The 26,303-nt window shown below is 36.9% G+C and overlaps 1 protein-coding gene across 1 annotated transcript; it reads left to right on the top strand.

Annotated features, from left to right (window-relative positions):
• The first annotated feature begins 242 nt into the window (after window positions 1-242).
• Window positions 243-25,251, top strand: GSH2 (glutathione synthetase 2). The gene is made up of 12 exons (XM_090005825.1): window positions 243-564; window positions 1,404-1,573; window positions 2,226-2,301; window positions 2,483-2,613; window positions 22,885-23,007; window positions 23,101-23,181; window positions 23,302-23,382; window positions 23,551-23,620; window positions 23,753-23,874; window positions 24,194-24,333; window positions 24,428-24,620; window positions 24,901-25,251. The coding sequence occupies exons 1-12, from the start codon at window positions 367-369 to the stop codon at window positions 25,022-25,024; spliced, it is 1,509 nt and encodes a 502-aa protein (XP_089861951.1). The 5' UTR covers window positions 243-366; the 3' UTR covers window positions 25,025-25,251.
• The last annotated feature ends 1,052 nt before the right edge of the window (window positions 25,252-26,303 follow it).

The raw sequence follows: 26,303 nt of genomic DNA, 5'->3' as shown, positions 1-26,303 counted from the left end.
ATGCTGGCAGCTTAAAACTCCTATGCTAGGACCCTGTCCCGGGGCTCATGAGAATCAAACCTTACTGCGTCTACCTAAGGCTCCACCCCACTAAGCCAACCCCAATTGGGGCAAACCACGATGGTGCTTGATCCAGCATTTTGTTGCTGATGATTTGCCTATTGCCTTTTTCGTAAAGCCGCCAACCTAGGCGCGTTTTGCCTCTTCCTTGGACTGCAGATGGGTCAGACAACTTCCTCCCTATCTTCTCCTTGGCTAAAATTCTCTCCCTCTCTCACTCTCTGTCTTCTTAACCATCCCGATCCCTCCCTTTTCACCCCCAGAACCCAAGTTTCGACCACCCATTTGCAGAGAACCACCAAAACGATGAGCAAAATGTCTGCTTCCTCTTCGATCTCGCCCTTGAAGGGTGCCAGGGCAGCCAACCAAGATGGTGAAAAGGGCGCCGCTGATTCAGCGCTTGGTTCGCAGGATATCTCTCCAGAACTTCTCCAGCAGTTGGTGCACGAAGCCTTGGTGTGGAGCTCTCTCCATGGGCTGGTTGTAGGAGACAAGGTTGTTGAGGTATTATTGTGATCCTCATTACTGTGGAACGTCTAAATTTTTATATACCAAGGATTTGGAAGAAAGAACTGCGTTCCTTATGATTGATGGGTTGTTGTGATTTTTGTTTTTTTTTGGGTCGGGTGTACCAATGGGTGATCTTGTGGGGAAGAGCGACTTGTGGGTGGTTGTTGGTTTTTGATGAACTTTGATTGAGCTATGAGTTTTTTCTTTGTATGCCCATTACTAGAATTGTATCTCTGGCAATGTATTTGATTGCGTGGTGCAGGCTTGGATTGAACTTGTTGGAAATGTTTTAAGTTTTCTTCAAATTGGTTTCTGAAATTGAGGCTTTTAAGCTTATGCTTATCATGGGAAAGTAAAAAATCATCGTTCAGAGTGTGAAAAGGAAGAATGGCGATACGGATGAGAATTTGTGATGAAGAACAGTGATGTTCCTTGACTGATGTGGATTAATGTTTTCTGTTTTGCACTGTTCTGAACCAAGGATTCATCTTCTGTACTTAGTCCCTATCTTTCTTGTGCTTTAATGTTTTATAGCCCGAAATTGTGGGGACTTGAAACAATGATAATAACAATCGGCGAATGTGCAAAATTGCATAAACTGGAAAAGAAGATACCAAGAATAGTTCTGTATGATGCATTGTATCTCCAAGCTTTGTGTAGTAGCTTGAGGTTGCATACGTTGATGTGTGAGGTCAGGCATAATCTTAACATGATGCTAAACTCTTCTATAATGTGCAGTATGCCATCTGTGCTTCCAATTTTATCCTTTCAGTTTGAAGACGATGTTATATGGATATCCCTATTCTTATATTTGTAGTTGCTTTTGTCTGCAGAGGTCTGGAACAGTTCCAGGCGTAGGTTTAGTTCATGCTCCATTCTCTCTTTTGCCAACGTCATTTCCACTTCATCACTGGAGACAAGCTTGTGACTTGGCACCCATTTTCAATGAGCTTGTGGATCGTGTTAGTCTGGATGGTGCTTTTCTGCAGGAATCACTGTCCAGGTTCTCTTTCTAATTTTTTGTCTGGCAAAGATATCACTTATCGTTTATTAATGGTTTAATGTTCATTTTATTTCATGGGTTCCCATTGCTGGAAAGTTGTTGGATATTCTACTAAACGTTATTTAGTCTGGGTTGTTGAATGGTTCATGACCAGTATGATAATTCCCATCATACTCTCTATCTGCGGTTGGTTTCTACCAAAAAGAGAAAATGAAATCTAGTACTATACCATGATGGAAACTTTTTTACTAATATTTTCTTAATATTTTGGTGGTATTTGGTGTTATTGCACTTCCATGCTTCAAAACCAGACAAAAAAAAATTTGCACCTCATTGTAGATTGTGCTGCTAATAAACAAATATTTTGTTAATTTTGCCCACACATCACAATCATAGTTTCTTTTATATCTAGCTTTGTAATTGAGTTTGGTTTCAAAATTTTTCTCATGCTGCAAAGGTAAAATCAAATTGGTCTAAAATCAACTATATATATTACATCTTTTACTGTGCTAGTTACTTAATTCCATACCTTTCATGATTTCGTAATTGTATTATTTTGTCCAACATGAAGTGTTTCTTTTTTCCCACTTAGATTTCAATGTCTGATTCAAGAATATCTTTTGATTCTATGTGCTTCTCTTCATGATTGTAGAACCAAGAAAGTAGATGCTTTTACTGGGCGGCTATTAGATATTCATTCAAAAATGCTGGAAAGCAATAAAAAGGAGGTGAGTCTTAAGATTAATAATGTGATATTTATGTTGACTATCCAAGTGTAGATAACAATTAGATTATTGTTGAACAAATAAATGATTTATTGCTTTCATGCTATTTTAATATGTATTTATAATGCATAATGGAGAATTAAAAATAGTAGAAGTACTAATGATGCTTTAACTGTGATAACAGGAAATACGTCTGGGTTTACATCGTTCAGATTACATGCTTGATGCTGAAACTAAAGACCTACTTCAAGTGGAACTCAACACAATTTCATCATCATTTGCTGGTCTTAGTTGTCTTGTTAGTGAACTTCACAGGTTATTGTTTATTATTATTATGATGATGATTCTTGAGATCACTCCTTACAAAAGTGGGAGAAAAAGTGTTATTTCCCTGATCATTATCCTGTAATTAATCATTAGCTCTGAAAATAGCTATTTGTGGACTTCATAATTTCTAGCATCATATGAGCTTCAAAATCTACATTTCATAACTCTGGTCTATTTTCCTTATGCATGTTTTGATCTTCATATGACATGATTCTATGAAAAATATAACAGATGGGTTATCCATCCAAAAGAAAAGGAAAAAGAAAAAAGAAAGACAGACAGTATGGTTATGGGATGCTGCATTTTCCTTAACCCAAAAATATAACAGATGGCCCTCTTTTACCGCCTAGGCGCTGCCTAGGTGGGGACTGCCTAGGCTGAAAAGCTTTTTTTGTCTATTTTTTTTAATTTGGTTGACCATTTGGTCAACCTTTTTCCAAAAAGGTGATATAAAAAAGGGAAGGGCGGTGCCCTTTCCCCTTTTCTCTCTCTCGCCCTTTCGTTCTCTCCCTCTTGGTTTGCTGCAACAAGAAGAAAAAGAAAAAAGGTATGCCTCACTCTCTCGTTTTTGCTCTCTCTCCTCTCTTTGTTTCTCTCTCTCGCTCTCTTCTCTCTCTTTTTCTTGCTTTCTCTCTCTGTTTCTCGCTCTTTCTCGCTCTCACTCTTGCTCTCTCTCTCTCTCTCTAGTAAAGGCAGTTGGGCTGGTTGTTCACACCTGGACAGATAAAGAAGTAACAGAAAGATGAACATTAACATTAAAACTTGAAAGCACTTGACAAACTAAAAAACAGAGACATCTTCATATTAAAAAATATGTCAGAAACCTGAAAACCAACAAGCTAAACAATGACAAGTATGGCACATACTCCCACTCAAGACTTAGACAAGCCAAGATACATGACCTTCAAGTAGGGTTAAAATCCCCTCTTCTCTTCTTTTCTCTTTTAATCTTTCTTCTTTCTCCTCTTTTTCTCTACTGTTACTTTTCTTTTACAGCAGATTATTCCTTGGTTTTATTCATTCAATATTGTGTTTTTATTCTTGACGTCAATTCTTAAACAAAAAAAAAGGGAAAATGTTTTTGACCTCAAAATAGAGGTTGTTTGCTTCGAATATCCCAATCTGAACTCTAGTTCCAATATTCCTAATCTAAAAAAAAGGAAGGGTTTCTGTTCTCGTTATTTGTCCAGATTTCATTTTTCTGGAATCTTGATTTATTATTATTATTTCTTTTCGGTTCCGATATTTCTCTCCATTGCTTCATACGTTTTCAGTCTGTTGCAGGAATTGGACTGAGTCCAGAATAGTGCCCTAATTTAAAAAAAAAGGTAAAAGGCACGTTTTATATTATATCCTGCATCTTACATAATCTGTTTTGTTGTGTTGCTGCATATTTGCTCTTGACTGAAATTTTATTCTCTTCTTTCTTTTGCTTTCTTCTTTTATCGTTTCATCTATTTTAAATAGATTCATCTTCCTATGTTGGCCTCTCTTCGAACTTTTTGAGTCAGCTTGTCTCTGAAAAACTTAATCACTCAAATGTTTTGACCTGAAAGAGACAAATTGTTCATTTCATAAGGAGCCAAGATCTGTTTGGGCATCTGGATGGATCAATTCCAGTTTCACTACAGTTCATTCCACAGGAATGAAAGGATGATAAAGGAGATGCTCCGATTACCTATGTTTCAAATCCTGAATTCACAACATGGATGAAGCGTGATCAATCATTGGTTGCATATATTACTTCCACCCTGTCTCAGAAAGTATTGATTTCAGTTCCTGATGATTATACTGCTAGTCAATTATGGAATAGGCTTGCGCAAACATATTCTCAGATTTCAGAGGCAAGAGTTTTATTTCTAAAAAGGGAGTTTCAGACTCTTAAAAAGGCTCAATGTCAGTCATGAAATTTTTAAACAAGGTGAAATCAGTTAGAGATCAACTTGCTATTGTTGGAAGTGTTGTCTCTGACAAGGAAAAAGTGCTGCAAACTCTCAATGGATTGGGTCCAAAATATCATGTTCTCTCTACTTATTTATCAGTTCTATCTGTGCTTCATAGCTTCGAGGATCTTCAAACTAGACTTCTTCAATATGAAATGAGCATAAAACACTTGACAGAAGGCAGTGAACATGCAAATTCTCGTAATGCCTTGGCATCAAATATATCTCATAGTTTTGGGTGTGGAGGTAACAGTTTTCAAAATGGTAGAGATCAAGGTCGTTTTGGTCAAGGAGGTCATGGTATTCTTCTTACTTTGAGCATACCAGGATTTTCCAATACAGGAAATCAGAAAAGAGTACCTACATGTTTTCAGTATAATAAGAAAGGACATGTGAAAGCTGACCGTTGGTTTAACCCTCAAAACAAAGGAAAGAATAATAAATCAGGAAACAAAAGAGAAGTTGATGGTCAAAGATCTTCTGGATATATGCAACAACTTTTGTTGGCAGCTTTATCTCAGAAGAGTATTAAGCAAAATGAACAAGGTGAATGGTGTGTGGATTCTAGAGTGGCAACTCATGTCACAGGAAATGCTGGTAAGCTCTCGAATTTATCCCCTTATTTCGGAAGAGGGAGTATAGTCATTAGAGATGGAACACATCGTCACATTTCTCATGTTGGAAGTGCGCAAGTTCCTTTGTCTAATACCTCTCTTAACCTGTCCAATGTTCTTTTTGCTCCTAATATTAAAAAGAATATTGTTTATGTATCTAAACTTGTTGATGATACATATTCTTCTGTCGAATTTACTCCTTCTGTGTATGTTAAGGATCTTCAAACGAAAGAGACATTCGTTGAGGGAGAGCGATGAGGAAGCATGTATATCTTCAAAGAGGATCCAACTTCTTATTCTTCTTCTACCTTGAAGTACCCTTTTTTGAAACCGACATCTCAGAGTCTTAAGTCTTGTCATAGAGATGTTTTTAGTCTTTCTTAATGTAATAAGCCAAATTTGTGGCACAGTTGGTTGGGTCATTGTAGTCACGGTTTCATTAAGAAACTTGTGTCAGAAAATTTGATTGCAGGGTCTTGTTTACATTTTGTTCTAGATGTTAAAAAATGTTCAAGTTGTTAGTTATGTAAGTCACGTTCTTCCTTTTAATCTTGTTAATGAAAGAGCCTGAAAAGCTTTTAAAATTGTGTATTCTGATGTATGGGGTTAACTCCTGTATGTTCTTCATCTGGAAGTCAATATTATGTTCTATTCATAGACAATTATTCTCGTTTCACTTGGATATACTTCATGAAACACAAGTCTGAAGTTTTTAGATTGTTTCAAGTTTTTTGTGCTCTTGTTAAGAATTGTTTCTCTTTCAATGTTGTGCATTTTCAATGTGATAGTGGAGGTAAGTATTCTTCGAATGACTTTATAGAATTTCTTCGAAATAATGGGATAAGTAGGCATGTGTCCCGTCTACATTTTCCTCAACACAATGGAATTGCTGAACGAAAACACCGATATATTGTTGAAAGTGTCATGCGTATGCTTCATGATAGTAACATTTCTATAAATCTTTGGACAAAAGTTTTTCATACCGCAGTACATGTGATTAACCGTTTGCCCATGGGAATTTTAGAAGACAAGTCTGTGAAAATGTCTATGATAAGACAATATGCATACAAGCATAAATAGTTTATAAAAGAAGTGCACGAAGACACTCTCACAACACTTGAACAAAATACGCAAAAAGCGTAAAAATAGCAAACATGCAATAGTGCATGTATTTCATAAAAAAAAGCAAATGCTCGAGACTCTCAAGCTTAGGAGAAACAAGGGGGAACACCCCTATTTATACAAGAGTAAAGAGGTGCAAAGGGGGGGCTCCCAAAGGAGTCGTTGGGGAGCCCCCAACGACTCTATTGGGGGACCCCCAATGCACCTTTTATGAAAAGAAAGAAAAAATAAAAAATAAAAAATAAAAAATAAAAAATAAAAAATAAAAATTAAAAAATAAAAAAGGAATTACAAAAAATAAAGATGAAAAATTACAACATATTCCAAATGGAATATGCGCAAAATAGGAAATTACAATAATACCCTTTTCGGATAAGAAAAGAAAAGAAAAGAAAATATGTATATAAATATATATATATATATATATATTTATATATATAGAGATACATATACATATAATATATCATATGTATATGTATCTCTATGTATATAAGTATATATATTTATACTTACAATTAAGGATTTTGGAGATACATTTTAACACCCCCCTCAAACTTATGGTGCGATAACCGCAAGTTTGCCAAGAAGGAAATGAAATCTGGGCGAACATAGTGCTTTTGTGAAGAAGTCTGCAAGTTGATACTCAGACGTCACGTATGGTAGATCAATGACCTTCTTCAAGTATTCTTCTCTGACATAATGGCAGTCCATCTCTATATGCTTTGTTCGCTCGTGAAAGGTGTGATTCTTGGCAATATAAATTGCACTTTTATTGTTACAGCACAACTTTGTTGGTTCTCTGATAAACACTCCCATATCTTCCAAAAGGCGTCGAATTCATACAATTTTCATGGTGGTAGATGTCATGGCTCTATATTCGGCTTCAGTGGATGACAGAGAGACCTTTTGTTGCTTCTTACATCGTCATGAGATCAAAGACTCACCTAAGAAAACACAAAAGTCAGTGGTGGAGTGACGGTTACTAGGGTCACCTCCCCAATCAGAGTCAGTATAAGCAAGTAATTTTAATTCAGAATAGAAATACTCCCTTATTCATTGTTCCCTTCAAATATTTGATGATGCGAAGGACAACACTCATATGAACGGTTGTAGGAGCGTGATGAAACTGACTGGCGATGTGTACAGCATGTGACAAATCAGGTCGAGTAATGCTAAGGTACATTAAAGAACCTACCAACTGCCTGTAAGGAGTAGGATCGGTTAGAGGAACACCGTCGTCAATCTTTATTTTTGATCCCACGACTTCAGGAGTTTCGCATACTTTGTCATCAGAAATTCCTGATCTGTCAATAATCTCACAAGCAAGTTTAGACTGAGATAGGAAATAACCACGTTGCGAATAAGCAACCTCAATTCCAAGAAAATATGTCAGAAAACCCAAGTCTGACATCTCAAATTTTGAAGTCAAGACGGACTTAATACCCTTGACTCCTTGAACATCATCACCTGTAATTAGCATGTCATCAACATAGAGTAATAGTATCACAATCCCTGCATTAGATTTTCTAGTAAATAAAGCAGTGTCAGTATAACATGAGAAAAACCATTTTCCGGCATTACACTGGTAAACCTGTCATATCAGGCTTTGGGGGCCTGTTTCAAACCATAGAGGGCCTTTCGAAGACGAAGAACTTTATCTTTAGGAATCTTTGTGCCTGGTGGGGCATCCATATACACTTCTTCGTTAAGATCACCATTTAAAAAAGCATTTTTCACATCCATTTGAAAAATGTTTCAATTTTTAATAGATGCAATGATAATAAGACATCTAACTGTAACCATTCGGGCTATAGGAGCAAAGGTTTCTTCATAATAAATTCCATACTCTTGCCCATACCCTTTTGCAACTAAGCGAACTTTATACCTTTCCAGAGATCCGTCGCTTTTAGTTTTAACCTTAAAAACCCATCGACAACCTATAGTTTTTTTTCCTATGGGTAGAGTTTGGAAATCCCAAGTTTCAGCCTTTTTAAGGGCATTAAGTTCATTTTGCATAGCTTCTTGTCATTCTATACATTTTTTAGCTTCTTCAAAATTCCTTAGCTCAAAATAAGAGTGGATGGCACTGAGACAAGCCCTATATCAGGGTGAGAAAGAATCAAAGGAAACAAAATGAGTTGGAGTTCTGTACCCTAGTTGTATTCACTTAACTTTAAATATAATGAAAGGTGCAGTCACGAGGGACGCACGACCTTTCTCTGAAACCCCTCTTTCCTCTCTCTCTCTCTCTCTCTCCCCTCTCTCTTTTTCGCTCGATGGCAGGAGAACGAGGGCTCCCCTTCTAACATGGTATCAGAGCCTGTTTAGAAGACCATGATCTGCTGAGTCTGATCGAGTCTTCTCCACCCACGATCTGCCAATCACGATCTGCTGTTCCTTCAGCCACGATCGAGTCTTCTCCAGCCACGATCGCTGATCGAGTCTTCTCCATTACGCCTGCTTCTTCAGCCACGATCGACGCCTGTTTCTTCAACCACGATCGAGTCTTCTCCAACCACGATCGACGAACTGCTGAGTTACGCCACGATCGACGTCTGTTTTCTTCATCACGCCTGTCAACCAGGCCACGATCTGCTGAGTCTGATCACCATCCTTCAGCCGAGTACATCTGGAAACGCAAAGTGCAGCTTTCTTAGCCCTCGTTCGTTCTCGCTGTGAGAAAACTCAACATCTGTGGTGACGTAAATCTCTTTTTATTTCAGAATCACTATGATTCCTTTGATTTTCTACAAGGATAAAGAATCTGCACTTCTGAAATTTCTGTTAATCTGTGATTCCTCTGTTAATCTCTGCTGTTTTCATTGTCTCTGAAATTCTGAAATTCTGCTGTTTTCTGAAATTCTGCTGTTTTCATTCTGAAATTCTGAAATTCTGTCGTTTCCTGACTGCCGAGTATCATCTGGTACATCAGCCTCTTAGCCGAGCTCTCAGCAGCACCTAGAAATCACGTGAACTTGTCTTCCAGTTCACCTGTCAACCGAGTGTCCTGTTAGCCAAACCTTCTGTTTTGCTTTGTTTCTTTTTATATACCTAAGTGTGAGTTCAAATTTTCCCTCCAATGGATTTTACTCATGGGCAATCATGTCTGTCCTCAAGTTTCCTCGGTCAACTAGTTTCTGAAAAACTGAATAACCTCAATTTCTTAACCTGGAAAAGACAGATCATCCCATTTATAAAGAGTCAGGATCTCTCTGGTCATCTGGATGGATCGGTTCCAGCTCCTCCAGAATTCCTTTCGCAGGAAAAAGCGGATGATAAAGGAGAACAATCTGTTGTTCTTCACAAGAATCCAGAATATGTTGCTTGGATGAAAAGGGATCAATCGCTAGTGGCATACATCACTTCAACTCTCTCACAAGAGGTCCTTATTGCTCTTCCTGACGATTGTTCGGCCAAAGAACTGTGGGATACGCTAGTTCAAACATATTCTCAAATTTCTGAGGCAAGAATTATGTTTCTTAAGCGAGAGTTTCAAATGCTGAAGAAAGATTCCATGTCTATCATGGAATACCTGAATAAAATGAAAAGCATCACAGACCAACTGGCTGTTGTTGGGTGTCTTGTCAGTGAAAAGGATAAAGTTCAGCAAACCTTGAGTGGATTGGGGCCAGATTATCATGTTATGACGACAACCTTACTATGTTTACCAGAACTTCCAAAGTTTGAAGATCTTCGTGCGAAATTATTACAATATGAAATGACTCTGAAAGGATCTTCTGAAGATACTCATGGGCATTCAGGAACACAGGATGTGCTGGCTATGGGAATGAGTTATGGTCGAGGACGAGGAAGTTCTTTTCGAGGAAAAGGAGGCCAAGGGAGAAATACCTATGGAGGTCGTGGCATACTTCCAACACCCAATATACAAGGACAAAGACCCACTCCCACATGTTTCCTATGCAACAAGAAAGGGCACATTAAAGCGAATTGTTGGTTTAACCCTCAAAACAAAGGGAAAGCTCCACAAGCAGAAGCTAGGAAGGATGGAGAAGTAAAAGAATTGCTGCTGGCAGCCTTGGCAGGATTGAATATGAAGCAAAATGACAAAGGAATTTGGTATGTCGACTCTGGAGCAGCTACTCATGTCACGGGTGATGTAGGTAAACTCTTGACTCTCACTCCTTATGTTGGTAAGAATAGCATAGTCACAGGAGATGGATCTCATCACACAATCTCACATACTGAAAATGCCATTATACACATGTCAAAGTCCTCTCTTAAACTTCCAAGTGTCATCCATGCACCTAATATTCAAAAGAACATTGTTTCTGTCTCAAAACTTGTTGATGATGCTAATGCTTCAGTTGAATTTACTCCCTCTTCTGTTTATGTTAAGGATCTTCGCACGAGAAAGACATTCGCTGAAGGAAAACGATGGGGCAATATGTACATCTTTCAAGAAGATCCTTCCTTCATTCATTCCAACTATTCATTCTTGAAGCCTCACCAACGTCAATCTTTTGATCCTGATTTTATATTTACTATTTCTGAATGTAATAAGCCAAGACTTTGGCATAGTCGTCTTGGCCATTGTGGTCACCATTTTATTGAAAAACTTGTCTCAAATAATCTCATCCCTAAGTCCAGTCTGAGTTCAGAAGTCGTTGATACAAAGTGTTCTAGCTGTCATTTATGTAAGAGTCATGTTTTACCATTTACTTCCATTAATAAAAGAGCTTCAAGGCCATTTGAGGTCATTTGTTCAGATGTCTGGGGTCCTGCCCCACTTACCTCTCTTTCTGGCAGTAAATACTATCTTATCTTCATTGATAGTTACTCACGTTATACTTGGATATTTTTTATGAAGCACAAATCAGAAGTCTTTGGATTGTTCCAGAGATTTTATTCTTTTGTTCAAAATCATTTCTCTACCAATATTCTCAATTTCCAGTGTGATGGAGGAGGTGAATTTTCCTCGAGTGACTTTGTTAGTTTCCTTCAACATAATGGGATAAAGAGAAGAGTGTCTTGCCCGCATACACCTCAACAAAATGGGATTGCTGAGAGGAAACATCGACACATTGTTGAGACTGCTATGAGCATGATGCATGGGAGTAACCTCCCTGTATCATTATGGACTGAGGCCTTTCACTCCACAGTTCATGTGATAAATCGATTGCCCATGAGTATCTTAGAAAACAAGTCACCATATTTCTCTCTTTTTGGCATACAACCTGATTATCATGAATTACGTGTGTTTGGGTCTGTTTGCTATGTTCACATTGACAGCTCACTCAGGCACAAGTTCCAAGATAAAGCCTTAAAATGCAGATTTATAGGATATGCAGAAGACTACAAAGGGTACAGGTGCTATGATCCCTTGAGTAGGCGTGTCAAAATATCAAGGAATGTAATTTTCGATGAAATGAACTTGATGATCAGGATGCTAATTCAACCTTTCATGCTGATAACTCGAGCCCTAGCATTGAGGTCTACTACCCATGGTTAAATTCAGAACTCTTTTCCAATGGTAAAGTGGGCTGTCCAGAAAATTGCAGTCAGAAGGAGACCCATGAGGAATCAGCCAATGAAACTCAAACGGAGAAGACTGTTACACATGACTTTGAGCCAACAAGGTATAAGGGTATTGTGTACACCCGGCGAGAGAAAGAGCCCTCATTCATTTCTTGCACGAGTACAGATCCATCTGGATCATCCGCTTCGCAGACGATGGATGTCAGAAGATCCTCACGGATTCGACATCCGCTTGACAGGTGGGTGAGTTATAAAAACTTTTCACTGGATTTTCAGTTGTTCTTGACATCCATAAGTAAAGAGGATGAGCCCCTCATGTTCTATCAAGCTGCGAGCTCTAGAAGATGGGTAGAAGCAATGAATGAAGAAATGGAGGCCTTACATGAATGTGGGACATGGGAGATTGTACCTAGACCACTGAACAGAAATGTTGTTGGGTCAAAATGGGTGTACAAGATAAAGTATAAACCAGACGGGAGCATCGAAAGGTATAAGGCTAGACTTGTAGCCAAGGGATTCACCCAAGAGGAAGGCCAAGACTTTGATGAAACTTTCAGCCCTGTAGTTAAAATGGGGACCATTCGCATTGTGTTGAGTCTAGCCATTAAACATGGATGGACATTGAGCCAGCTGGATGTAAAGAATGCGTTTCTGCACGGGGTTTTAAAAGAAGAGGTCTACATGGAACAACCCACTGGATATGCCGAACGAGACGCCAAAAAATATGTATGCAAGTTAAAGAGAGCCCTCTATGGTTTGAAACAAGCTTCTCGTTCCTGGTTCGATAGCTTTTCTTTAGAAATACAACGACATGGCTTCTCTCGGTCCCTTCTGGATCACTCATTATTTATTCACAATGAGCAAGGAGTCGCTACTCTTCTATTAATATATGTAGATGACATCATCATCACAGGAAACTGTAAAAGTTACATTGAGCAAGTAAAGAAGTTATTAAATCAGAGATTTAAGATGAAAGATTTGGGAGAGCTGCGATATTTTCTTGGGGTAGAAGTTGATAAAAGAAATGATACACTCACCCTTACTCAACACAAATACACGTTGGACATTCTCAGCAGAGCAGGCATGACAGATTGCAAGCCGTTAACAACTCCAAGTGTCATTCATCAGAAACTGAGTTCACAGGAAGGGGATATATATGGAGATCCCACTAAGTATCGCAGCTTAGTTGGCATGTTGCAATACCTGACTTTTACTAGACCTGACATAGTATATTCGGTTAATCAGGTATCCCAGTTTATGCATGAACCTCGTATGTCACATATGGAGGCAGTCAAACGTATACTTCGTTACCTGAAGGGCACAATTGGTGATGGGTTGGTATATAAGAAAAGTGACTTAGATCCAGGCGGGGACCGTGAGGGCCATGAGATCGTCACTTATGCTGATGCTGATTGGGCGGGTGATCCAGACGAACGACGATCAATATCTAGTTATTGCAACTTCATTGGGCCAAACTTGGTATCCTGGAGCAGTAGAAAACAAAAGGCGGTTGCTAGATCAAGCACTGAGGCTGAATACAGATCGATGGCCACTGCCACGACCGAAGCTACATGGATAAGACATCTCCTGACAGAAATGGGAGAACCGATTGCTCGATCACTGTTGTTGTGTGACAATCAAAGTGCCATCAACATGTCCTTCAATCCCATCCACCATAGTCGAGCAAAGCACATTGAAATAGATCAACATTTTATTAGAAAAAAGGTTGAAGACAAAGAGATTGAGCCCATGTATGTGCCAACTGAAGAACAAGTTGCTGACATCCTCACTAAAGGGTTGACAAATGATAGATTTTGGTTTCTGAAAAACAAGTTGTTCATGGTTCAGCACCATGCACAACTTGAGGGAGGGTGAAAAGAAGTCGCTGTGTATATGGCTGACCCGATCCACTTATATAATGGATCGGGTCCAGATCCAATTAGTGTTTTAATGTAAATTAGCATATTGTTAAGGGGTATTTTTGTACCCTAGTTGTATTCACTTAACTTTAAATATAATGAAAGGTGCAGTCACGAGGGACGCACGACCTTTCTCTGAAACCCCTCTTTCCTCTCTCTCTCTCTCTCTCCCCTCTCTCTTTTTCGCTCGATGGCAGGAGAACGAGGGCTCCCCTTCTAACAGGAGGTCTCCTATTCCTTTCAGGTCTTTGGTGATCAAGAGTAGGAACAAGCTCACTATATTGGTCAATAGCACTTCTAATGGTGTCTTGGTTTCTACGAGAGTAGGTTATGGGATCACTTGAAATTCTACTTTCTTGTTCATTGAGTGAGTTATGTTTACCAACATCACCATAATTTTCCTCATCATAGTTTGATGATACATCATCATCACTAGATACATCATCATTACTAGACAATAAGTCAAATAGGAAGGAATAATCAAAATTTTCTTGTTGAGAAACATTTTTTTCAAAACCACTTTCATTTTCTAAAAATGTTACATTTCTAGAGACATATAACTTATCATCTCGAAGATCATAACAACGAAACCCTTTTTGAGTTTCAGAATATCCAAGAAAGGCGCAAGGGATAGCCTTGGGAGAGTTACACAAAAAAACTCGTAACCTATTATAGTCAGGTTCAATCTTATATAATATCTCAAAATAGGATATTTTCTCTAATATCCTAGATGGTAAACGATTTATCAGATAAACAGAAGCAAGAGCTGCTTCTGCCCAAAAGTTTTTAGGAATGTTTTGGAAAATAAGAAGAGTCCTAGTGGTCTCAATGATGTGCCTATGTTTTCTTTCGGCCAATCCATTCTGTTGAGGAGTTTTAGGGCAAGACCTTTGGTGGATAATTCCGTGATCTTCAAGATATACTTTAAATTGACTGAAGAGATATTCTCCTCCAGAATTACTTTTAAATATCTTTATGTTACTTTTGAATTGATTCTTGATCATTGAATAAAAGGTTTTAAAACACGAAAAAACTTCATGTTTGAACTTAAGAAAATATATCCACGAATATCTGGAAAGATCATCCACAAAAATAACATAATAAGAAAAACCTCCTTTTGAAGCAACAGGTGCGGGTCCCCAAACATCCGAATGAACAATTTCGAAAATTTTAGAAGAGAACATAGTTCTTTGCTCAAAAGGTAAACTTTGCATTTTTCCGAGAATATAATCATTACAAGCAAATGTACTTTTACATGGGTCTTTTGCAAAATATAAATAAGACAACTTGGTGATATTAGGATGACCAAGTCTTTTGTGCCACACATTTATATCTTTGTTTTGGGCAACATTACAAAAAAATTTTGGAACTTGAAGATATTCCATATAGTATAAGTCTCCTTTTCTACAGTCTTCCCCAATCAATATCCCGGACCGACGATCCTGTATAAAACATTTATCACAACTCGCAACCATGGTCCGAGAGTTGAGAAACAGAGAGAAGATTTAAGTTTAGTTTAGGTATAAATCTAATTTTTGGAATAAAAAAATCTTGAGTTTCAAAATTACCTATTCATTTAATTTCAAGAGAGGTTCCATCCGCAGTGGAAACAAAAGAGGGAGAGACATTTTTTGAGTAATCGGAAAGCGAAAACATGTTTGGAGACATATGAAAAGATGCACCGGAGTCCAAAAGCCAAGAGACTTTACCTGGAAAGGATGAAGTAGACACGGCGGCACCAGAGGTAGCTCCCTTGAGGAGAGGTTGAAGGGCTTCCACTATTTGATTTATAGAGAGTGACCTACTTGATGATGCCTCCTCCTTTTGTGGTACACCGGTGGTAGCCATTGCGAGAAGCTTTTTCCATTTGGGACATATGGGTTTGATATGTCTGGGTTCTTTACAAAAATGACAAATAATTTTGCTATAGTCCTTTTTTCCTCTTTCCCCACCATTTTCACCTTGATTTTGTGGTTTAAAATGAGGGGGACGATAGGTTTTTACATGGTTCCCGGGTCTTGATACGACATTGACCTCATTGTTTTCTTCATAATTACAAGGAACCACAAGAACACTTGATCCTTGTTTACATAAACTCATACGAGTCTCCTCACCACTCAATTTGGTGAGTACATCTTCAAGAGAGGGAGGAGTAAATGAGGATAGGAGAGAAGACCTTATTTGCTCAAATTCGGGCCTTAGCCCATTCAAAAAATTGAAGAACCGATCTTCTTCAAGTTGCTTGTGACGAAGTTCAATTGCCTCTCCACTCCATTTTTGTTCAAGCATGGCAAACTCATCCCATATGAAGGAAAGATCGGCAAAATATTCCCTAATAGTCATTTCATCTTGAGTAAAAGAGAGAGCCTTCTTTTGAAGATAATACTTATGAGATAGATCCCTCGATGTATACATTTTCTCAAGATAGTGCCAAGCTTTCAATGTCTTTTTGAACTTAATAATGTTGGCATTAATCTTAGTTTCAACGGATGAAAAGAACCAAGAAAGAATCTTGAAGTTCTTCATTTCCCATTCATCGTGCTTCTTAGAATACTCTTCAAGAGCTTTGACCCTTTCTTCTCCTTCAAGAATCTTGATTTCACTTCCGTTTACCATAGTTATTTTGGGTTCCGGTTCCGAAATTGAGCCTTGCACATAACCCCATAGCCCCTTCTCTTTTATGTGAGCCTCCATGTTTCCGGCCCAAACATGATAGTTGGACCCATTTAATTTGAAGCCAAGAGTAAAATGAGACTCTTTTTTGCCCATTATGAAGTAAAGAGGAAGGGAGAAAGGGCGTACCAACACAATATTTCAAATTCTAGCTTGCGCAAGATTCTTCTAAAATATTTGAGAAGCAAGATCCACCACTTCGACCTCCAAAAAAACCGAAGGCACGCTTTTCGAGGCACTCGAAAAGAAAGGAATCCCACGATCCTCTATCACCAACCGAGCTTTGATACCATGTGAAAATGTCTATGATAAAACAATATGCATACAAGCATAAATACTTTATAAAAGAAGTGCACAAAGACACTCTCACAACACTTGAACAAAATACGCAAAAAGCGTAAAAATAACAAACATGCAATAGTGCATGTATTTCATAAAAAAGAGCAAATGCTTGAGACTCTCAAGCTTAGGAGAAACAAGGGGGAACACCCCTATTTATACAAGAGTAAAGAGGTGCAGGGGGGGCTCCCAAAGGAGTTGTTGGGGAGCCCCCAACGGTCACATTTATGACCGTTGGCCCCCCAACGACTCTATTGGGGGACCCCCAATGCACTTTTTATGAAAAGAAAGAAAAAATAAAAAATAAAAAAAGAATTACAAAAATAAAGATGAAAAATTACAACATATTCCAAATGGAATATGCGCAAGATAGGAAATTACAATAATACCCTTTTCGGGTAAGAAAATAAAATAAAATAAAATATGTATATAAATATATATATTTATATATATAGAGATACATATACATATAATATATCATATGTATATGTATCTCTATGTATATAAGTATATATATTTATACTTACAACAAAGGATTTTGGAGATACATTTTAACAAAGTCCTCATATTTTACCCTTCTTGGAAAGCATCTTGATTATAATAACTTGCACACCTTTGGTTGTGTTTTATATGTTCTTATTGACAAATCTCTGAGGAATAAATTTAAGGATAAAGCTGTAAAGTGTAGATTTGTTTTATATATGGATGATTATAAGGGATACAAATGTTATGATATGATATCCATGCGTATCAAGATTTCCAGAAATGTCATTTTTGACGAATAAAATTTTGAGAGCATGTCATTATTCCAAGGACAAAACTCATCTTGAAATGTTGAAGTTTATGATCCCTGGTTAAGTGCTAAATTGTTTGAGAGTGAAAAGAAATTTTGTCAACCATTTTGTGAAGAATTGAATTCAAATGAACAATATCTCGAACCTTCATGTTCTTCGGAAAACAAAATGCCTAGAGATTTTAAATGATTTTCTAGTCAAGTTTATGTCGGAAGGGCAAGAGATCATGTTACGAACAATGTTGAGCAGGATATGATTCAACCTTTTTTGAGAAGATCGGAAAGGATACGTCATCCTATTCAAAGATGGGTCAACTATGATATCTTTTTCATGGATTTTCAGTTATTCATGTCTCAAGTAGAGAAGCATGATGAACCTGCTAACTTTCATCAAGCTATTAAATCACATAAATGAATAGAGGCTATGAATGAGGAAATGAAAGCTCTTCATGAATGTCAAACCTGCAAAATTGTTCCTAGACCTGAGAAGAATAATGTTGTTGGGTGCAAATGGGTTTATAAGATTAAGTATAAACCTAATGGATGTATTGGAAGGTATAAAGCAAGACTTGTGGTTTTACACAAGAATATGGGCAATACTATGACGAAACTTTTAGTCCTGTTATCAAGATGGGAACAATTCGGGTTGTTATATCTTTGGCTGTTGATTATGGTTAGAAGTTAAGTCAGCTTGATGTAAAAAATGACTTCTTACATGTAGATTTGAAGGAGGAAGTTTTTATGGAGAAACCTCCTAAATATGCTGAAGGAGAACCCAAGGATTATGTTTGTAAACTGAAAAGCGCTCTTTATGGATTGAAGCAACCCTCTCATTCTTGGTTTGAGAGTTTTTCTCTCAAAATTCAAAACTATGGTTTTCGCATAGCAAAGATGCTCTCTTGATCCTTCTCTCTTCATTTTCAAGGATAAGGATGTTACTACGTTATTACTTATATAGGTTGATAACATAATTCTTACGGCAATTCTAACAATCATATACAAATTATGAAGGAATTATTGATGCAAAACTTCAAGATGAAAGATCTTGGTGACTTTAGGTATTTTTTTGAGGTTGAGGTGGATAGAAGAGATGATGTTTTAACTCTTACTCAACATAAATATACTCTTGATCTTTTGAGCAGGGCAGTGATGTCAGATTGTAAGCTCCTAAGCACATCTTGTATTCTGTATAAAAAACCGAGCTCTAATGATGGAGACTTATATAGTGATCAAACCAAAATTGGAGTATCGTTGGAATGCTTCAGTATCTCACTTTTACCAGGCCAGACATCGTATATTCTGTTAATCAGGTTTCTCAATTCATGCATGAACCAAGAATTGGTCATGTTGAAGTCATGAAAAGAATTTTAAGATTTTTGAAAGGAACTATTGGTGACGGTTTTCTTTTTCAAAGAAATTTGATTGACAATAAGGGACATGAGATCATCACTTATACAGATGCGGATTGGGCTGGAGATCCGGATGAAAGGCGATCTATTTCTGGGTATTGTATATTCATTGGAAAAAAATTGGTGTCATGGAGTAGCAGAAAACAAAGGGCTATTGCTAGGTCCAGTACTAAAGCTGAATATAGGTCTATGGTAGCTGAGACAACTGAAGCTATGTGGGTCAGACATCTTCTTGCAGATCTTGGAGAAGGAATCTCACACTCATTTCTGTTGTGTGATAATCAGAGTACTATTAACATTGCTTATAATCCTATACAACATGGTCGCACAAAGCATATTGAGATAGATCTACATTTTATCAGGCAGAAGGTTGAAGACAAGGAGATTGAGCCTCGTCACATTCGTACAGAAAGCCAAGTTGCAGATTTGTTCACCAAAGGCCTAACAAAGCATCAATTTTGGTTCTTAAAGAACAAGTTGTTCATGGTTCATGACCATGCACAACTTGAAGGAGGGTGATGAAATGTGATTTGACATCATTGGATCTGGATTCGATCCAGATCCGTGCACCTAATCATGTTTATATTATTTTCTTTATGTAATGGCAATTCTGTTATTTGTATATATTTTAAACCTTTTGTATTATATGTTACATAATATAGCATTAGGGCCAGCCATCTCTAAAGTGGCTGCCGTTTTTTAACATCTCTCACTCTCTCCTCCTCCTTCAGCTGAATGCTAAGTGTGGTGATTTCTTTCAACTACCTCTTTCAAAGAGTGTAGCAAAAGGTATTGTTTCTTCTATTGATTATCAATTTGATCCTGAATAAATGGTAGGTGCTTTGACCGATTCCTTACAACAGTGTTCCCCGATGCATAAGAAGTTGTAGATTTAATCTCTTCAAAAAGCGATTGAAATGACTCTATAACAATGTTCTCAATGTTTGCATGTGAGCTAAGATCTCTCCTCCTTCCAATTTCTCCTAGACACAGTAACGAAAGGTGTTGTTTTGCTTGAAAACCAGATAGAAAGAATATAATCCAATATATAAAGATCAGAAATAATTTGAGAGAGAGAGATGGATGGGTCTGTGGCTCTAAATACTGCTATTATTTTGCTTACAAATATGAGCACCTATGAAACCACTGATGGACATAATTAAACTTCATCATATAAATTTTCTAGTCAAAATAAATACCTTGAACTAGTAACTAAGCATTTCATGGAAATTAGTGTTGTTAAATGTTAAATGTTTTGTGTTGGACAATGTATTGAGCAGGGTATTTAATATAATTGTCTTATTAGTGTTCGACGACATATTTTGTTTTGTCTATTGCTTATTGTTGATTGATTTTATGTTGTATACATGTTTGTTATTAATTTTATTAGTTTTTTTTTACATAATTGTATGTTTTTTTTATTTGGGGTACCACCTAGACCGCCTAAGCCCTGCCTAGGCTTTTTAGGGACTCACCACCTAGGCTCCGCCTAGTGCCTATGACAACTAAGATTGTATTGTATGGTATGATACAAGGTGTCTCGTACGATACTGGGTCAACGTGCTTAAAAAATAGTTGAATCATAATTTTTTAGTTTTGGGTTTTTAGGTGTTTCTCTCAAGTACATTAGTATAATTAAGGATATGTATGAAGGAGTAGTAACCAATGTCCTCACTTGTGGAGGGGTGACAACCAATTTTCCTATAACGGTTGGGTTACATCAAGGATCTGCTTTAAGCCCTTTCCTATTTGTTATAGTGATGGATGAGCTTACGAGATCAATTCAAGAAAATGTGTCGTGGTGTATGTTGTTTTCTGATGATATTGTTTTGATTGATGAGTCTAGAGCTGGGGTTAATGCTAAGTTAGAATTATGGAGACAAACATTGGAAGCAAGAGGTTTTAAGTTGAGTAAGAGTAAGACAAAATACATGGAATGTCAGTTTAGTAAGCAACGAAGTAGTGATGGGAGTGTAGTGAAGCTTGGTGAGCAAGAGATACCGGTGGATGATTGTTTCAAATATTTGGGATCTATCATTAAAAAGTATGGATAAATTGATGGAGATGTAAATCATAGGATAAAGGTTGGGTGGATGAAATGGAAAAGTGCAACTGGAGTGTTGTGCGATCGTAGAATGCCATTGCAGTAGAAGGGAAAGTTTTATAGGACGACTATTAGGCCCACTTTACTATATGGTACGGAATGTTGGGCTGCCAAGAGACATCATATTCAAAAAATGAGTGTAGCTGAGATGCGTATGCTGAGATGGATGTGTGGAAATACAATAAAAGATAAGATTCGGAACGAGGAGATACGTAAGAAGGTAGGCGTTGCACCCATTGAAAATAAGATGAGAGAGAATTGTTTACGGTGGTTTGGACATATTCGGTGAAGGCCTAATGATGCTCCTGTTAGAAGGATGGAGAAATGAGAAAATATATTAGTTAAAAGAGGTCGGGGTAGGCCTAGGAAGACATGGATGGAGGTGATAGGAAAGGATATGAATGCTTTGAACCTCACCGAGGACATGACATTGGATAAAAATGATTGGAGGAGAAGGATTCATGTGGAAGACCCAGAATGATTTTCTTTTTTGGTTCATATCGCCGACCCCAATTGTTTTGGGATGAAGGCGTAGTTGTTGTTGTTGTTGTTGTTGGGTTTTAAGGACCTCTTGATGGCCGACTCCCTCATTTGTATAGAAGCCATTAGAGAGGTATACATGTACCCTATGACTCATGAGAATGATTTGGGGGTTGATCCTTGCGCAAGGGAGATGACTTTTGTAGTTTGCTAAAGTAAAAGTGCATTTTCACTATTTTTTTACTCAAGAAAGTGGGTAGTTAAAAAATCTTTATTATGAGTAAAATTACAAAGCTACCCTCCAAAAAATTTCCACCTCGAGGGAGGCAGCCCTCGGGGGGCGTTGCCCCTCTGCAACCACCCATCAACTTACTGTTAAGTTGGATTCACAGAAATTAGAGCTTTATATCATGTTAGAAATCAAGCTCGACACTTCAACAAAGATGACATCAGATTATCTATATGGCAATGGGGCACTCAAGTGATTAGTGAAAACCAATCGAAAATCGAGTGCAACTATTGCCATAATATTTTTGTTTATATAATATGAAAGTATGAGTCTTGTGGAATGTTCTTAATTGCAAGATATTTAATATTTTATATTGTTCTTGTGAGGTACTTATTGTTTGATGATGTCTTATGCAACTCATAGATACATAAATGCTTCATATATAATTTTCTAGTTGTATTTTGTTTAATTCGTCATTATTTCATGTGTTATGATCTTTTTAGAATTTTTGCTAGTTTTTTCTTATTTTTCATGATTTTTTAGAATTTTAATTTTTTTATTAAAAATTACAATTTTTTACCGATATGATACAATATGTATCTTATTTTGGGGCTGACCAATAGGGTAACAATAGGATACTTACAACTTTATACAATCAAATGTGATTATGTTGTAATAATTAAAAGTTATTCATCATTTGTAAAAACAAAAGAAAAGATATAGTATGAGGCTATGAGCACCCAACACATACCCTACCTACTGGCAGGCACCTTCGCTAGTACCTTTATCTACCTTTATGGTGGAAAACATTATCATCCCTGTGGAACTTGGATGATAAGAGTGAGTGCTCTACCTTGCACTTTTGGTTTGTTAATTGGAGGTTGCAGGGGTTGGCTGAAAACATCACGTTGCATGGAATAAAAAATGAATATTTGAATACTATATATTACTAATGACGTTCCTTAAAATAAAAAGATTTCAACATGCAATTGCTTATGAGCTTGAACATAATATATTATTTTATTTATATGTACACCTTAGGATAATTGTTGACTGTAGTTTTGTTTGCCTTGCAAATGCAAATGGATGATATGAAGCGGTACCACCACTTAAAATACATGGTAAAATCATTTTCCAGGTATTTGCTTAATCACCACGGAAAGCAACTTGGGTTGGATTCCAGAAGAGTGCCTGGGAATACTGCAGTTAATAGATATGCTGATGCTTTAGCTCAAGCCTGGAGTGAGTATAATAATTGCAGGTATTCTAGTTGGAAGATTGTTTTTCTAATACATGTTTATGTTTCTGGAACCTATTCTAAAAGTGCATTATACCATTGCTGATATTTTTGCAGTGCAGTAATCATGATTGTTGTGCAAACTGAAGAGCGGAATATGTATGACCAACATTGGCTAAGCACTGTTCTGAAGGAACAATATCCTTTATGATTCATCGAACCCATTGAAATATTTCATTAAAAAAAAACTGCTATGATGCCTGCTATGAACTGCAATAACTACCCTTGCTCTTTTGTCATGTCTTAACTTTGGAAAACGCATAATATCATGACCATCAGGAAAACACTGGCTGAAGTAGATGCAGAGGGAGAGCTTTCACCTGATGGGACCCTCCGTGTGTATGACACTATCTTTTGCGTCTTAACTGAAACTATATATTTTGGCCTTGAATGTAACTCTTTCTTATAAAATACTGCTTCTAAGGAAGTTCTACAAATAATGTTGCCATGTTTCAATTGTGCCCATGAGTTCAACTTCTTGGTATGATTGAGTTTTTACCTCTATAGAGGGCACCAGACAGTTGCAGTTGTTTATTTCAGAGCTGGGTATTCTCCGAATGACTATCCTTCTGAATCAGTAAGGCTTATATTCTATCAAATTCATTATTCCCAAGCGCAATATTTTATCTCCTCAGTCGATGGAGTTATACATCTCTTTTCTAGAAGTCTAATTTGTTTATAGCAACTTCTTGGGCATCTAACCTGGTAGGAGTGGAGAGCAAGGCTGCTTATGGAACAATCCTGTGCTATCAAGTGCCCATCCATTTCATACCACTTGGTTGGCACTAAGAAGATCCAGCAAGAGCTGGCAAAGCCTGATGTCCTTGAAAGGTTGGCAAACTATTTTGTGCTAGTGTTCTGAATTTAACTTTTGCTCTCACCTCTCCATTTTCTGAATTTAGTGAAATTAGATATTAATTAAATATTGTGATAGGCAAAATCCGCAGCTCTGTTGTGACTTTGCTTTGGTAGGGAGTGGTTTCATGAAATAAGTTATCCCAACAACTAGCTAAAAGTTTCTTAAGTGGAAGCTCTTTGAATATTTTATTGTTGGCTAATAATTTGAACATTTAGTATTCTATATTAAATTATGAGTGCCTTACAGATTCTCAATTGATCATCTAATATGCTTCTTGTTGGTTGCATTCAGGTTCCTGGATAACAAAGATGACATATTAAAACTGCGAAAATGCTTCGCAGGTCTGTGGAGTTTGGATGATTCAAATGTTATTAAAGATGCCATTGCACGACCCGAACAGTTTGTTCTCAAACCTCAAAGAGAGGGAGGAGGTTAAGTTTTTCATTGTACTAGTTTGACTTATTGAAACGCCATTGGTTCCTTTTTTCCTATTCTCTAAGTTTCTAACCTGGCTTCAAACATCAGGAAACAACATATACGGAGATATGGTGAGGGAAAATTTGGTTGAATTACAGAAAGGTGGAAGCGAAGTGCTAGCTGCTTTCATTCTCATGCAAAGAATTTTCCCAACGAGTTACATGTCATTTTTAGTTCGGAATGGCATTTGTCATCAAGCTGGAGCAATATCAGAACTTGGGATATTTGGTGCTTATTTAAGGTTCATTCTTTTTCAGCATCCTTGCCCTCCTGTGTGTGCGCGCTTGATCATGCAATTTTCTTTTTGAGATTTATAGTTGGTTTCACTTGAAAAGCTTGGTGAGCCTACCATGCATCTTCATGCACATTTACGCCATTTATGCAAATACATAAAAATATGCATGCAAATATATGTCTTGCATCTCCATTCAAAACTTACATACAACAAGTATATCTGCATTTACAAAATACTGACTGCATGATTGTTCCATAAACAAGTATTTTGTTCTCTGCGTTTATAGGAACAAAGAGAAGGTGATTCTGAACGACCATTGTGGTTATCTGATGCGGACAAAGGTCTCCTCATCAGACGAGGGCGGGGTAGCGGCCGGTTTTGCTGTCCTCGACAGCATTTACTTGACCTGATTGAGACCCTGAAGTCCGATAAAAAAAATGGCAGTGGGGCCTCAACTGCCTTAAATTGTTGTCTGATAATGATTTTGTGGGTCAAAAGTATCCTACTTCCCATCCTGTAACTGTTCATTAAATTATTGCGCCCGTTTCCACATAGCTGATGATTAGTATTTGAATGCTTGACTATTGGATGTTATTTTGCACCCGTGAATAAATGTGATATGGTTGCTCTCTCTCTCCCTCTCTCTCCACACATGCATAAGTGCACAATGTATCATTTATTTCATTAGAATCAACAATTATATGCCTAAGTCACATGGATACTCATATAATACTCATTTTTTTAATGAATGGAATAAATGCAATGTATGAGCAAGTATTTTTTTGAATGAATGCAATGTATGAGCATATTCAATTTTGAATGAATAAAATGAATGCAATGTATAAGCATGACCATTTTTATGAATGAATGTAATGTATAAGCAATCTCATTTTTCCGAATGAATCTAATGAATGCAATGTGTGATGATGTTTATTTTTCTGAATGAATGCGAGTATGTTCATTTTTTTGAATGAATGAAATTAATGCAATGTATGAACAAATTTATTTTTTAGAATAAATAGAATGAATGTAATATTTGAGCATATTTATTTTTTTAAATGAGTGAAATGAATGAAATATATGAGCATGTTCATTTTTTTGAATAAATGCAATGTATAAGCATGCTCATTTTTCTGAATGAATAAAATGAATGCAATGTATAAACATGTTCTTTTTATTAATGAATAGAATGAATGCAATGTATGAACTCATTCATTTTTTTAAGTAAATGCAATGTATGTGCATATTTAGTTTTGAATCAATAGAATGAATGCAATGTATGAGTAGGTTTATTTTTTTTGAATGAATGAAATGAATGCAATGTATTAGCATGTTTCTTTTTTTGATGAATGAAATGAATAAAATTTTTTAATTTTAAATGAATAGAATGAACGCAATGTATAAGCAAGTTCATTTTTTGAATGAATGTAATGTATGAATATATTAAGTTTTGAATGAATGCAATGAGCAAATTTATTTATTTGAATGAATGAAATGAATGCAATGTAAATATAAATGTATGAATTGTCGAACTTTAAGGATGTTAAATAGTTAAACTGTAAACTTGTAAGGATGAGAAAGTTTGCATAAAATATAAGCAAATAATGACCAATATTTGTGATGATGATGAAGTCTGTGAGGTATATGCAAACTTAGTCCAGTATTTGCATAAAGCATATGCGAACTTTG

Source organism: Nuphar pumila, chromosome 5, assembly GCF_984573655.1.
Source record: "Nuphar pumila chromosome 5, dmNupPumi1.hap1.1, whole genome shotgun sequence".
NCBI lineage: Eukaryota > Viridiplantae > Streptophyta > Magnoliopsida > Nymphaeales > Nymphaeaceae > Nuphar > Nuphar pumila.
Note: the sequence above shows the minus strand (reverse complement) of the source record. Positions and strands in the feature narration are given on the sequence as shown.